Consider the following 13,727-nt stretch of genomic DNA (forward strand, 5'->3'; position numbering starts at 1 on the left):
GTTTGTCAGGAGTCAAGCTGCTGGCTGGGTGAAATTTGTGACACCAGGAGAGGGAGGAGTAACTGAGCTGAGGCCACTGCTGCTAATCTAAGTGCTGCTCTCCAGTGTCACTGTTGTCCCCTTGAAATATTAACAAAAAAAACATAAACAACTACATCCTCCTGTACTATCAGAAATGCATTGTGTTACTTTACAGTTATGTTAAGTTAGAAAGCAAGTTTTTCAGCCATCCTGAACACAAAGTTACAAAAGGTTCATCGCTAAGGGTTTCACCGCTAACATATCATGGGTACATCTTGGTATGACGCCTTCTTTAACAATAGAAGAGGGACTGCCGCCTACAGGTGTTTTTGGAGACAACAAAGGAAGTAAACGTATGCACCTGCAAAATAAAAGCACGGAGGTCGACAATGAAAGTTTGACTCGCTTAAAAATCATTACAATTGTTTTACAGGTAGTGAAAATCAATATGTGAATACGAGTATATAAAATACAATGACGATATTACTGTGTAAAGATTAAAGGAATCATATTTTTTTATATAATCTTTTTTTTTCTCTAATGTTTACCCAACCACTTCAGCTGAAAACGATAGGTTGCTTTATTTTGGAAACCAAAGGGCGGAAACGGAGATTGAGTTCACTTAACAGTTGGAAGAAGGCAATTAAGGGAGGAAAGAAAACCACCAGGAAGTAAAACCGAGAGAAACGTATTTGCTTCGAGACTTTAAACTGTTTTTTAAAGGGTTTTAAATCAAATCGTCAACTTTTATAGAAAGTAGATCCATCAGTTTACGGATAAAGGACATTTTTTCCAGCAAGATGGACACTGATCCGGTAGGTGATAACGACCTTTGTTTATGTTGTTCAGAAAGCCTCCCCGCCGTCACCACTTAGTTCAGCGACAGTCTCAAACAGGTGTACTTCCACATAAATCAACCTGTACTTAACTTGAAACCTACCTCGGCTGAAAATAATAAGTCAGCGCACTAACTTTTTCATTTTTGAGGGAGCAAGTTCTAAGTAAAGCAGCTTAACAAAATGGCCTAATTACACACGGTGCTCAGTACGTGTTGGAAATGATTTTTGTAAAGTTGAGATGCGTTTGTTTTCCATAAAAATAAAGCCGCATACTTCAAGTAAACGTTTCCATGTACTACTGTCTATTTATAATACATGTTTCTAACTGATAAAACGGTTGTTTTTCACGTATTTCAAGAATGTTTCACAGGTCGTTGGTGGAGCCAATCGCCTGTAGCCAAGCTCTGCTGGAGCAAGTAGCAGTTTAATGCTAACTTACCTTACAAAATAGATATTATCCACTGGGCAACACATGATGATGATGATGATGATGATGATGATGATTATTATTTCATTAGTAAAGGGGAAAAATAAACTTTTACAGGTAGCGCAGCTAAAGTGGCGTTTATTTGTGCTAAATTAGGTTTACTGCTCTCATGTTTTAACATTATTTAATGTCGGCACAAGAGAGGCGTGCGCGTGTGTGTGTGTGTGTGTGTGTGTGTGTGTGTGTGTGTGTGTGTGTGTGTGTGTGTGTGTGTGTGTGCGCGTGTGCGCGCTTTCCAACCTCTTTCTTTGCCTACTTTCATGTCGCAATGACTTCTATGAAGACTTTTTTTTTTTTTTTGCTTTTTTGTTAACTAATAACAAAAAAGGCCACATAATGGACTAATTATAATCTGTTGGCAGTGCTGTTTATTCTGCTGAAAGGATAAGAACGTCCAGGCAGTTCTTTAAATATCTGTAATGACTCAACATTGTCGACTTAAATCAAAATACGTTTCCCTCTAGCCTGTAGGAAAATCTTACTTCCTGTAGTATTCAAATCTCTTTGTGTGTCCTCACAGATTAGGGCAGTTTCCCATTTGCCTACATCAGTGTGAGCAGTAAGGATTGAGTGTTTGAATACATGTTTTGGATTTACAGCTGCAGTCAAACATTTTAACAGGAAATATCTGTTGGAACATTTTAAGGTGTACTTCCTTGATCATTTTTCTCATGCACCAACCACATATTTACAAGACCCCTTATCTGTCAATTTATAAAGAGAGACTGAAGTCACTCAGCTTACAACATATCAAATATTTGAATTAGATGCTTAATGTAGCTGCCCTCTGCAGCTGCCTTGGACACTTTACTTTCTGTTTATTGATACTTGATAGGCATCAGCCATTCAGTGGGCCTGAATGACTGACGTGCTAACACTGGTACAGAGGAATGAGAGAGATTTAACACATGTAATGAAGATATAACAAGAATAAGAAAATTAAAGATGACTCCAGAGTTTGTTTGTTTTTTCAGAAACTTCTTCTGAAAAAGGATGAATGGAAAAGGAGAAAAAGAAAGGAGGGTGGGGTAACAGGAGAGGCGAGAGACACATGACGCAGGAGAACCTGCCCCGTTTCCTAGAGACAGTTTTGTTACAATCTGTTGCTGACTCATGGGACAGAGTGGTCCCTGCATGTTTACTGACACACACCCAACTGCACACAGCATTTCTGTGTTGAAATCACATGTACAGCTATGTGAGGTAACAGCTGAAGTTTCTCTTGAATTCACACATGCTCTTAGCAGACTTTCACAGATGTATAAAAGTGATAATTTAACAGCCACAAGGTGCAGCTCAAGGGCTTGTAAATAAATACTGTGGTTACAAATGGGTCAAAAGGACATATTTACATTACATGCTGCTTTGTCACTTGCAGACACAGTCATGGAGGTACTCATGTCCAATAAAACATTAAGAGGCCGGGCCTCATCAAAGACTTATAAAGGGATATTTTTGTAATTTAGCCGTGGACTTCTGTGAGTCTTTAGAGATTTTCCAGAGACAGGTTTGCAAAAGAAGTAGAACCTTTGATATTCTGACAGTCACTCTGACATTTTTGAGGTCTCAAAGCATAAGTACAGGAGATAGCACTATAGTTTTCAGGCCTGAAGGACACGTTTTGGTTTTGTTAAAACTGATGCTAAACCAGGTTAACATTTTTTTTCCGTTAACAAACTAAGCATCAGTATCAGAGGATATATCATAGTTTCCATCTCAAAATTGCACCTATTTAATGTCTATGACTTGGAGCAGAAGAACAAACTAGTGCTACATTCAGCATATGTTTGATTGATGAGCAGACTTCACTGTTCACCCACCTGATACTTTTTATTTTTTGAATTGCTCTGTGTGTGTGTGTGTGTGTGTGTGTGTGTGCGTGTGTGTGTGTGTGTGCGTGTGTGTGTGTGTGTGTGTGTTCTGCAAATGGATTGCAGCTAACTCTTCTTTAATGACCCTTCTCTACACCAGGAGCGTGGAGGGATAGAAGAAATGCCAGAGCCTAAGGACAAGGTGCAGGCTCTAAAGGATCAGGTGGATGGCGTGAAAAGCATCATGACTCAGAATGTGGACCGGATCCTGGCACGAGGAGAAAGGCTGGATGACTTAATGGACAAGACAGAGGATCTGCAAGCAGGGGTCAGTGTGATCACGAGAGTTTTAACTTTCACTTGGCTGTGTGTAAAAGCAGGCTGAGATGTGGACAATACTCCCATACATGCACACTCGTAAATAAAGCTTGGTAAGCTGTGATCTTAGTGATACTGTTCAGTTAAACAAGAATAACAAGTCACTTCGGGCGGTGTCAGGTTCTCCACATAACAGAACAGAACAGGTGAAGTGTGGCCTTTTTCATGCCCTTATTCAACTTTAAGGATTTTACAAAGTCAACTGTGTAAAATGTAAATAAAACCAAATGAGGTCAACTATAGTGTCCCCTAGCAGTAAAGCTAATTACTCTTTTGTCTGTTTTGTTATCCGTTTGTACTCTTGAGGTTGTGGTTGCAGCAGGAAAAGACTTCTTAGAGCTTAAACAGTTGTATTTGACCACACTCACCTTCCATTTTCATTCATGGAAAAACAAGATCTCAAACACAGTAATAGCATTCATTTCCTAATCAGGCTTAATGTTAAGGCCATAGATGTGTAAAAGACGGACATGGTTACTGTGACATCTAATGAGGAGTATAAGGGACACATTAGGAAAAATTATTATTATTATTATTATTATTATTATTATTATTATTATTATTATTGTGGTGAGGAGAAAAAAAGAGAAATGTTTTCCTTGTAACTATACATCTATACAACGATTTGACATCTTAGTTTATGTTCTTATCTTATGTTTAGCTGATCCATCTTCTTCCCTTAAGCCTCATCAGAAATGGTCTCAGTGGCTGGGTGGATGCCAAGTAGCCTTTTTTAAGGAAGGGAAATGGGAATTAAAAGCTGAGGCATGCCACATTGCACCAGAGCTGCACTGAAAATCAGTGGCAATAGCTCTTATGAAGTGATGAATTCAGATGTTTTGGTTTAAGTGCTCATCAGCTTTTACAGAGGAGGACAGGACAGAGGTACAACAGTGAGTGTCTGCACACATCTGTAAAAAAAAAAACAATGAAGGCTCTGTCAATGTTTGGCCCTGCATTTCAGTCATTGATGCTGATGGAAATATGAACACAGAAGATTACTGTTGGCTTTAGATCCACTATGCAATATTGTCTGGAAAGCATCTGATTTGTAGAAAAACACACAGAACGAACACCATCAGTCGTGGATTGGTCTCCACAGAGCCCAGACTGGAACATCGCTGAAGCAGTGCGGGATCATCCGGTCAGAAGACAAAAGGCAGAAACATCCAAAGAAGAGTTCGAATGTCTTTCAAGAAGCCTAAGAACTATTCCTGAAGACCACTTAAGCAAAGCTGCCTAAGAGACTCCAGACTGTGTTGAAGAATAAAAGCGGTGGTATCAATTGTTGACTCTGAAAAAACAAATTCCTTTTATGTTTGCACAAATTTAATAAATCACTGTACCTCTTTGGCATTTTTCTAGCAAAATATTAACAACTTAAGACTAAACAGAGTTATATCAATAGAACTGATTACATAATTTTATTGATTCTCCTGTCTTTTTCCTTTTGTAGGCTCAGCACTTCAAGCAGACGTCTCACAAGGTGGCTCGCTCCTACTGGTGGAAGAATGTCAAGTTGATTGTGGTCATAATTGTGATAGTCCTAATTATCGTCCTCATTATCATCTTACTGGCCACAGGAGTCATCCCTACTAGTTCCCCCGTGGCTCCTATAGTTACTCCCACCAAGAAGCCCTAAACAGACAGAAATTTAAAAAATGTATAGTCAGAATAAAATCATAAGCATATTCCTATTGCACAATATCGAGGGAAAAAAATAAAATATATATATATTACATACATATTACATACATATTACATACATGTAAGCTTGAGCAAATCACTGCTATATGGTGAAACCGTTAATACTACACAGTTTCTATGTTGAACTTTTAGGAATTCCAATATTTTATTCTTTGGTTTAAGGGACTTTAATGACAGAACAAGCTTTTGAAAGCCTTTCCCATACAATACCTGCTTCTTCTTCTTCTCTTTTTTTTTCTTCTTTTTTTTAACACATCCTAAACCGCTGTGGAACATCAGTGGTCAATGGCAGTAAAACACTACCGGTATTTTTAAAGGATGTTTCATAGCAGCACTGTCTACTCCTCTTTGTTAAACGGATTCACCATAAGCATTTATTTCATCCCAGCAAAGAGCGAGTCTCTCAAATTTTTGTAGTTGAAAAGAATCAAGCTGGATTATTCCAGTCTCATATTTTATGTTAGGTTTGTCTTAGATGTTGTCACTGGTGCACCTTTACAAAAGACAGCGTGTATAACGCAGAGTATGATTTGGATCGACTGTGTCAGGTAATAAAATGGGTAATATCTGGATCCTTTTTGACACTAGAAAATTACCACAGAGTTAACAGTTTTAGGTCACAGTATATTTAATGGGAGGATGAATTATGGAGTTGATTTTGACATCTGTCTGGCTTCTGGGCGATATTACATAAGCTTCCAAAACCACTCTGGCCCATCAGGTAACTGGACCTCTGCTGGTGTCCTGTTTAAAATGACAGTGGAACATTAGAAGTGGATATTTTGGGTACTTTTGACCCTCTGTGATTTGGCTTTTTATTTTTTTTGGTTCATCCCACTGAAGACAAATCAGATTTGGATCTGGGGTACGAGGAGGCCAGGTGAACACCAGGAGCTCTTCCATATGTTCTGGAGCCATTCGTTATCAGCAACAAATGTTATTAACGTTACCTGTCAGAAGTTTGTTGTGGCTGATTGGTGTATTTCAGTCAAAATGCTTCCAGTTTTGTTACAGTCAAGACAACCTACATAAGAACGGTTTATTGAATTAATATACTTTGAATACTCTCTAAATGGTGTTTATGAAGTAAGCAATGAAAAGATTACAGTAAAGCCATCAAGTGTGTTGACATTAAATGAGCAGTCGGTTACTACACCACTGAAACAAGGGGTGTAGTTTTAAATTTGCATCGAACTCCTATTCGGACCGTAAAGTTTAACTGATAGCCTACAGCTGACTAGCCACCTGCAGGTATGCAGTGCAGAAACTCACAGCCTTTGGAGGGGAATTGCAATGTCAACCACCTCTACAACACTCCCCCTCTGGCCCGTGTCAGCCACAGTGGATGTTACAATACCAGTTTAGTTTCAAAGAGGTCAAAGGGCTTCTGGTGTGAGCTGTATAGAGTCGTCATATTCTCACTGATGTGTATATTTGTAGACTTTAGCAGACCTCTCCATAAGTGCCTCTTCTGTAGAGGCTATTAATGTTACTTTTTTCTTATTTAATCAGAAGTGAATGAATAAAATCTGAATGTAATTTCTGTATAAATAAATTGTAACTGATTCTGTATACAACCCTAAAGTTTCATGATGAGGTAACAAAATCCCTGTTGGAAAAAATACTTTTTTCCCCTTTTTGGTCTCATCTCTTGATGCCTATAAACCACACTCTTGTTTCTGTAAGACATCTTCAGTGAGTCTGTTGCTGTGTTTAAGGATTTTTTCTACTGTGTGTAACTCTTGTAATTTAAAGCTCTTGAGGGTCTTATTCTGATGACTTACGGTATTTAATGGTTTTGACGGTCTGATAGAGAATAAATTGTATTTTTCTTCTGCTCTGTTGTCATGTCTTCTTCTGTGATCACAGTTTTGCCACAAGATGGAGACAGATTGTGATCTAAGCTCCTGTTTCTCCTCAGTTCATTCTATCCTATTCTGCTCAGTAGTGTGTACACAATTTAATTAGTGAGGAAAACGCACACGGTAGCACAGCGGTTAGCACTGTTGCCTCACAGCAAGAAGATCCTGAGTTCAATTCGACCATCAGCCTAGCATCTTTCTGTTTGGAGTTTGCATGAGTTCCTCCCAGTGTCCCAAGACATATAGTTATTAGTGATAGGTTAATTAGTAACTAAATTGTATTATTGTAGGGTGTACCTTACAATATAAAGCGCTTTATATTGTAATGCTCTGAGTCTATGAGCCTTATGCCATGAGAAGTGAATTCCAGCCCAAACTTACTGTAAACTTACTTACTATCCTTCAATATAGTGGAAACAAAATACTGTATCTATCACAGAAAATGTCTTTAAACTGAAAACAAAATAGCAAGATTGTGTTTAATGGACATAAAGCAGATTTCACAAGGTCGAGGTCATCCATTTACTGACTCCTCCACTAAATGGGACACGCCTTTGCCCTGGCATGTCTAATTAAATTCTTTATTTCCTTATTATAGAATATCTTCCATCATGGTTTCCCGACAAAGGCGCTTGCAGTATGCCACATTACCTGCCACATACCCGGCTGTAGTTGATAAGCATTTTTGAAGTCACATGTCTAATGAGACAAGTAAAGAGCAAAGGGAAAAAAATCTGTTCAGAGAAATGAATGGGAGTTTATCATTTCATAGCTGTGTAGGAGATCCTTGTCTTAAACTGTGGGGTCAGAGGTTACCTTGGTTACATGTGTTTCCTTTGGTGCAGGGTGGCATCACTGTATTGTCACAATGTTTTTCCAGACGATCGAGATTTCCATTACGACACCTTGAAATGCTGCAGATCTGTGACAAACTGACAACAGGCACAGCACGAACATGGCAGACATGGTAAGTGAATATTTAATACACTTTTATAAGCTGAATTCCCAGGAAGCAAACACATTTGACTTAATCTGGCATAATTCTGAGAAAGTTTTTAGAATTCAGATACTTTGTATTATTTTAATCCTGAAAGTTAGGACTGCAGCCTGGCAGAGTTACAAGTTCAGTGTGCCATTGTTTATCAGCAGTGATCACACAAACAACTGCGGTGCTTTCAGTCTCATATTGTGACAATCCCCCTTGACTCCTTGATCATCCTTCATTCCTCTCCTCACGTCAGAGGAAGCAAGAGTAGTTTTGGGTACAGTCATTTAAGAACATTTCATTATAAAGTGATGACAGATGACACTATCAAGATGACACCTGTGCATGTGTAACCACGGTAACTTCTGACCCCACTTCCGCCAGTCCCTTTATTGTGGCGGGAATGAATCCTGTATAAGTTCCGGGTCAATCAGCTGCATGTCCCTGCTCCTCTGGCTGCTGTTGTCCCTGTGGTTGGCGTACTTGTCAGATCACGACAAATTTTGCACTACAGGCCAGTTGACAGCGTGCAATAACCCGGCCGATTCATTCATCTTTACACTACCTCACACTCGACTCAACGGTGAGTTATTTGTTTGTTTTGTTTTGTCACAATTAATGTACATGCGGAGCCGCGATCGCGCATCCTACAATGCCGGTAAGCTAATGCTAGGCTAGCGACAGTAAGTGCAATTACTAGTGTCATCTATTGAATCTTGTTGTTTTTGTTTATTCCATTATGGCCGAATGTTGACTTAACGTATCTAGAGTTGAACGAGTGATTTGATTTTTGTAGTTTTGTCCGTTTTGGATGTTTTTTGTTACTTTTCTGATGAAATGCCGAAACGGCCTATGGGATTTTGCATTGAGTTAAATTCCATTTACATTATTGAATCTGTTGCGCAACACCTTTGATTAAATGAGTTTTGTAAATATATTTGATTAACTTTGGATAATATTTATTAGCTTTAACGCTGATATACTTTGATGGGACCCATGAGAATGTCTTTCTATAATAGTATTTAGAATGACATTCATTATAAGAGATGATGGTTTATTGATTGTTGTATGAAACATGGCATTGATTACTTGACTTTGTTATTTATGTATTTATTTTGTCACAGCAGTAGAATGCTGTTTCATTTTCTTCTGTGAATCATAATTTCTGTTTTTTGACCTTGTTTAGGTCAGGTTTTTTTTTTTTTTGTTCTCCCGCGATCAGCCCTGATCAGCGCGAGATGGCGAGCCACCCGACCACCGCTACGGTGCGGTAGGAATTGTGAACCTACCGCACCATGACTACACCTCATCCCACCTCCTTTTGGAACCTACTAAGCTGTTTTGTATTGTCAACATTATTTTTGTTTGTGATATATATGCATATGTTTCTATTTCTTTTGTACATCCGTCTATACACTTCTCATAACAAACATAATATATATATATTTGAGCTCTACTTTTGTTTCCTGTGTTTTATTCACACCCTCAGGCTCCATAGTCGAATCTTAATCTGATAGCTCATTGTCTATGAGGCTGCAGTCAGGCGCCCTGGTCCTTTAACCGCGTTACACATGCTCAATTATAGTTAGCCTTTTCTTAGCAGCTGTAATACTTAGTTCAAGACACAATGCACTGTGCATTGTGTCTTGAACTAACGGACAACACCAAATTATGTTTTGGGGCCTAAAAGATGCTCTGCTACACCTTTACTGGAGCATTACCTTCACCATGTTTGACAGATTATGTGATATGCTTCAAATCCAGAGCTCTGGAACAAGTTAAATTTTCATGTGTGCAAAGGATTTTTTTTTTTTTTTTTTCAGAATTGATCAGGTTATTGGCAAAGTCTAATCTGGATTTCTTGTTCTTAATTTTAACAAGTGGTTTATACAGTGTTGGAAATTCTTTGCAATCCCATTCATAATGGCATCTATGGATTGTAGACCTTCACAATGACATGCCTACTTCCTCCATTGTGTTTTTTGACTTGAATGTTGTTTTGAAACTGTATTTCTACTATATTTCTGGTTTATTTTGGTTTTAAAACATCTACTTTAGCCACTAAGCAGTAAGCCACATGAAATTACATAATAGAGTGGTATGTATGTGTATGTGCATAGTGTGAGTTTATTTGCTATAGACTTCCAACGTTCTATGGCCTTAAGATTAGCTCAGGAAAAATGTGTAGAGAGCTTTTATAAAAATTTTATAAATATCATGCTCTTTAATGATCATTTTACATGTGTCACATTTTAAAAACACAATTAGAAAAGCATTCACAAAAACAGTTCGAGAACTTACATCTTTACTTTTTCCACAGTGCCTGCCTCTTACAAAACCTTGTGCTTTTCATAATCAGACACAATAATTTAGGATTATCTAAGACCTGCCATCAAATGTCTCTTTTACAATCATTTGTGTTCGCTGCTCCCAGAATGTAACTCTTGCGCACTTTTATGCGTAACTCCAGAATATTCAACTCCAGAGATTTGCCATGTGTGTGTATATATATGTTTGTTTGTTTTTTTTCTGTCGTGTTATGGAATTTTATATTTTACAAATTAACAGAGATCGGAACTTTACTGATAATTCGTCTAAGCAAAAAAATATCCCCATTCAAAAATGTCATGTCACAACCTCATTGACTTACGGAATGATGCTGTTTGGTCAGATGAAAACTAAATATTAATGAGGACAAAAGGAATCAGAAGCTCCAAGGACAACTCGATGAAGCACCGGAAAGAAATGAAGAAATTCTTCATGAGAAGGAAGAACAGGACATGAAGCAGAGAGACATGGAGCGCAAACTCAAAGACGTGGAGGAAAAATACAGAGTGGTGGAAATAAAGCTTGATGAAACGCAGGTCAGAAATGAACAGTTACTTCAAGAGAAAGAAGAACAACTTATTCTCCAGGACTTTGAGAGTAAAAATCTAAAACTGCAAGAATTTTCTAATGAAATGAAGGACAAAACAACAGAACTGGAAGCAGAAAAGGAAAAACTGGAAAAACAATGCTCAGAGATGCAGAGTAGGATCGATGAAATGCTGAGAAAGAAGACAGAACTCAAAGAACTTTCTAACAAATTAAAGTGCAAAAACACTGAAATGCAGGCACAAAAGCAACAACAAAAGAAAGCACATGAAGACCTGCAGTGTACACTTGAAGAAATTTGGACAAGAAGTCAGCAGTTAGAAGATATGCACAACAGAGAAACCCAGACATGTACAAGGCAAAGCTAATACAGGAGGCAACATCTAAAGAACTGAAAGAAAAGCTTGAAGAAGAAGCAGCAAAATTAGAAGAAGTGGAGCAAAGATGCAAGAAATTTGAGAAGCAAAATGCAGAAACAATTGATGAGTTAAGAACCCTAATCCTAGAGAAAAAAAAGTCTAGTGGAAGAGCACCTGAAAAAGAAGAAAATACGCTTCTGTTTGTTCTGGAGGAGGGACACGGCTGCTTCCTAACCTGATGTAGCCTCGTCTTCCTCCGCCACTGTTCCCTAAGAAGGTGGACCTAGCAGGGTCACCGGGGGACGGGGAGCTGTGCCTCACGGCCCTCACTTCGTCTGAGAAACCCTCATGCAGAGTTCAGAAACATGTGTGTTGAGTATGTCTTTGTGAGCCTCCACCATTTACTGGTGGGTGCAGCCTGAACTGTCTAGAGACAGACCAGACCAGCTGCACAACACAGACACTTGAAACCTGAGGACAAAAACTACAAGAACAACAGAAACAGGAAAGAAAACGTAGCTTAGAACCATGCAGCGCTACAGGAGACGGCAGCACTGCAGAGGTGAGGACCGGCACCTGTTTGAAAGAGACAAATACACACAAACACACACAACAACCGACGAGATACAATCACAGAGAGAGGAAAAAGTGGTTATACAGAACTTGAGGACATTACCTACATGTAAATATATAAATAATTATAAATTTGTTGGGTTTTGTTTAACAATGTCAGAAGGAGAGAGGCACTGAGGCACCGTCTTCCGCCCCCCGACGCTCCTGCTGTGCCTCCTCCTTCTGACAGGAACTGCCTAAAGAGCAAGTATGAATGATGCCTGAGTGGACAAACACAACTCACAAGTTCCTGGCTCTCTCGGCTCCTCTGCAGAGGGTCCTAGGCTACGTCCACACTAATATGTTTTAGTTTGTAGTGCATCGTTTTCTCTCCGTTGTGGCCTCCCGTCCACACTGAGACGCCGTTTTCACTGATGGAAAATGCAGCGTTTTGAAAACACTCTCGAAAACGCATACATTTGGAAATGGTGCTTTTGCATGGCAGTGTGGACAGCAAAAACAAAGACTTTCTAAAATGATGACGCATGTTAGTCATATGATGCAGTCATGTGACCAATTAAACTAAGATAGCGGAGGGCATTTTATACAGCAGTTGTTTTGTTTGCTCTGAATTTCGACAGCCCTATTAAAGGTTAATGTCAGTCTGTACATGCTCCAGATAGCTTTTCTTCAAATTCTTCAACTCTCACTCGCTTTTGCAACTTTGCACTTTTGTGTTACTCGCTGCAACAATTCCACCTCATTGTTAGTCCATTTAAAAAACTCGGTGCTTTTCCTCGACATTTTGCCGCGACGTTTCAAAGAGCGGGAAAGTAAAGAAGCGGCAGACAGAAATGAGGCAGGTCGAATCTTCTTGCGTTTCACGCATGCGCAGTACTGGAACGTAAGCGTTTTCAGCCGTTCTGTGAAAACGACTGAAAACGCTAGTGAACACACCGTTAGACGCAGAGCGTTTTCAGACAAAACGCCATTTTCAAATCTGTCCGGGCTACTGTGGACGTAGTCACATCATCAATCTTCATTCAAGATTAATTTATTATTTTGAATGATATAGTTATTAATTTATCTTAAGTTTAAAAACAAGAAATGGGTAATAGCTGTGTGTGTGTGTGTGTGTGTGTGTGTGTGTGTTACTCTGTACATGAAACAACTTTGTAGAAAACCATTTTCCTGTCGAAACATTAGCAAACACAAACAAAGTGTTATTAACAAACGAATTACTAATATCCCTCTCTATGATAGTGATTTATTTTCTTACGGGATTAAAACTGTAAATTTTACCAAACTAAAGAAAGTAATACAAAGTAATAAAACTTTTTATCATTTAGTTAAGATCCAACATCCATTCTTTTCATAGTTGGTTGCTACCACCAGAGGGTGACATGGAGTACTTTTACCCATGTAGAGAAACATAAACGCTCATATATTACACACGCACCAACATTTTACTGTCTATTACTACATCAGTCTGTTTACATTAAACTGATATTGATAAATAAACTCACAAATATAGCTTCATGAATTTGGTAACGTCCTGTAAGTCATATCGTCAAATGCTTTTGTTCCAAAATAAAAAGGCTGTTGAAATAATGATTGGTGTGGTTTTTACAGGTGAATGAGCAGCAGAATAACTACAGAGAATCTGTGAATACATGAATGACCTTTTGTAATATGCCTTTAGCCTATTAGTGCCCTGAAAGAGTGGAGATTTTACCTATTTTAGCAAAATGATCTACAAACTGTATGGGTGAATATAGGAGCTTGTTAACAGGTTAGCATGTCCAACTAACAGACAGGAAAATGAGCTATGTATTTTTTAGATATCATGTTA

The 13,727-nt window shown here is 38.6% G+C and overlaps 1 protein-coding gene across 1 annotated transcript; it reads left to right on the forward strand.

Annotated features, from left to right (window-relative positions):
- Positions 1-622: 622 nt before the first annotated feature.
- vamp8 (vesicle-associated membrane protein 8 (endobrevin)) lies at positions 623-6,873 on the forward strand. The gene is made up of 3 exons (XM_026188259.1): positions 623-836; positions 3,319-3,486; positions 4,993-6,873. The coding sequence occupies exons 1-3, from the start codon at positions 822-824 to the stop codon at positions 5,176-5,178; spliced, it is 369 nt and encodes a 122-aa protein (XP_026044044.1). The 5' UTR covers positions 623-821; the 3' UTR covers positions 5,179-6,873.
- The last annotated feature ends 6,854 nt before the right edge of the window (positions 6,874-13,727 follow it).

Source organism: Astatotilapia calliptera, chromosome 12 (genome assembly GCF_900246225.1).
Source record: "Astatotilapia calliptera chromosome 12, fAstCal1.2, whole genome shotgun sequence".
Classification (NCBI taxonomy): Eukaryota; Metazoa; Chordata; class Actinopteri; order Cichliformes; family Cichlidae; genus Astatotilapia; species Astatotilapia calliptera.

What these genes read in the sequence shown, in the direction of transcription:
- vamp8 (XM_026188259.1), top strand. An exon ending in CAGAGGATCTGCAAGCAGGG is followed by an intron (nt 3,487 to 4,992) that starts GTCAGTGTGATC and finishes TTCCTTTTGTAG; the next exon opens with GCTCAGCACTTCAAGCAGAC.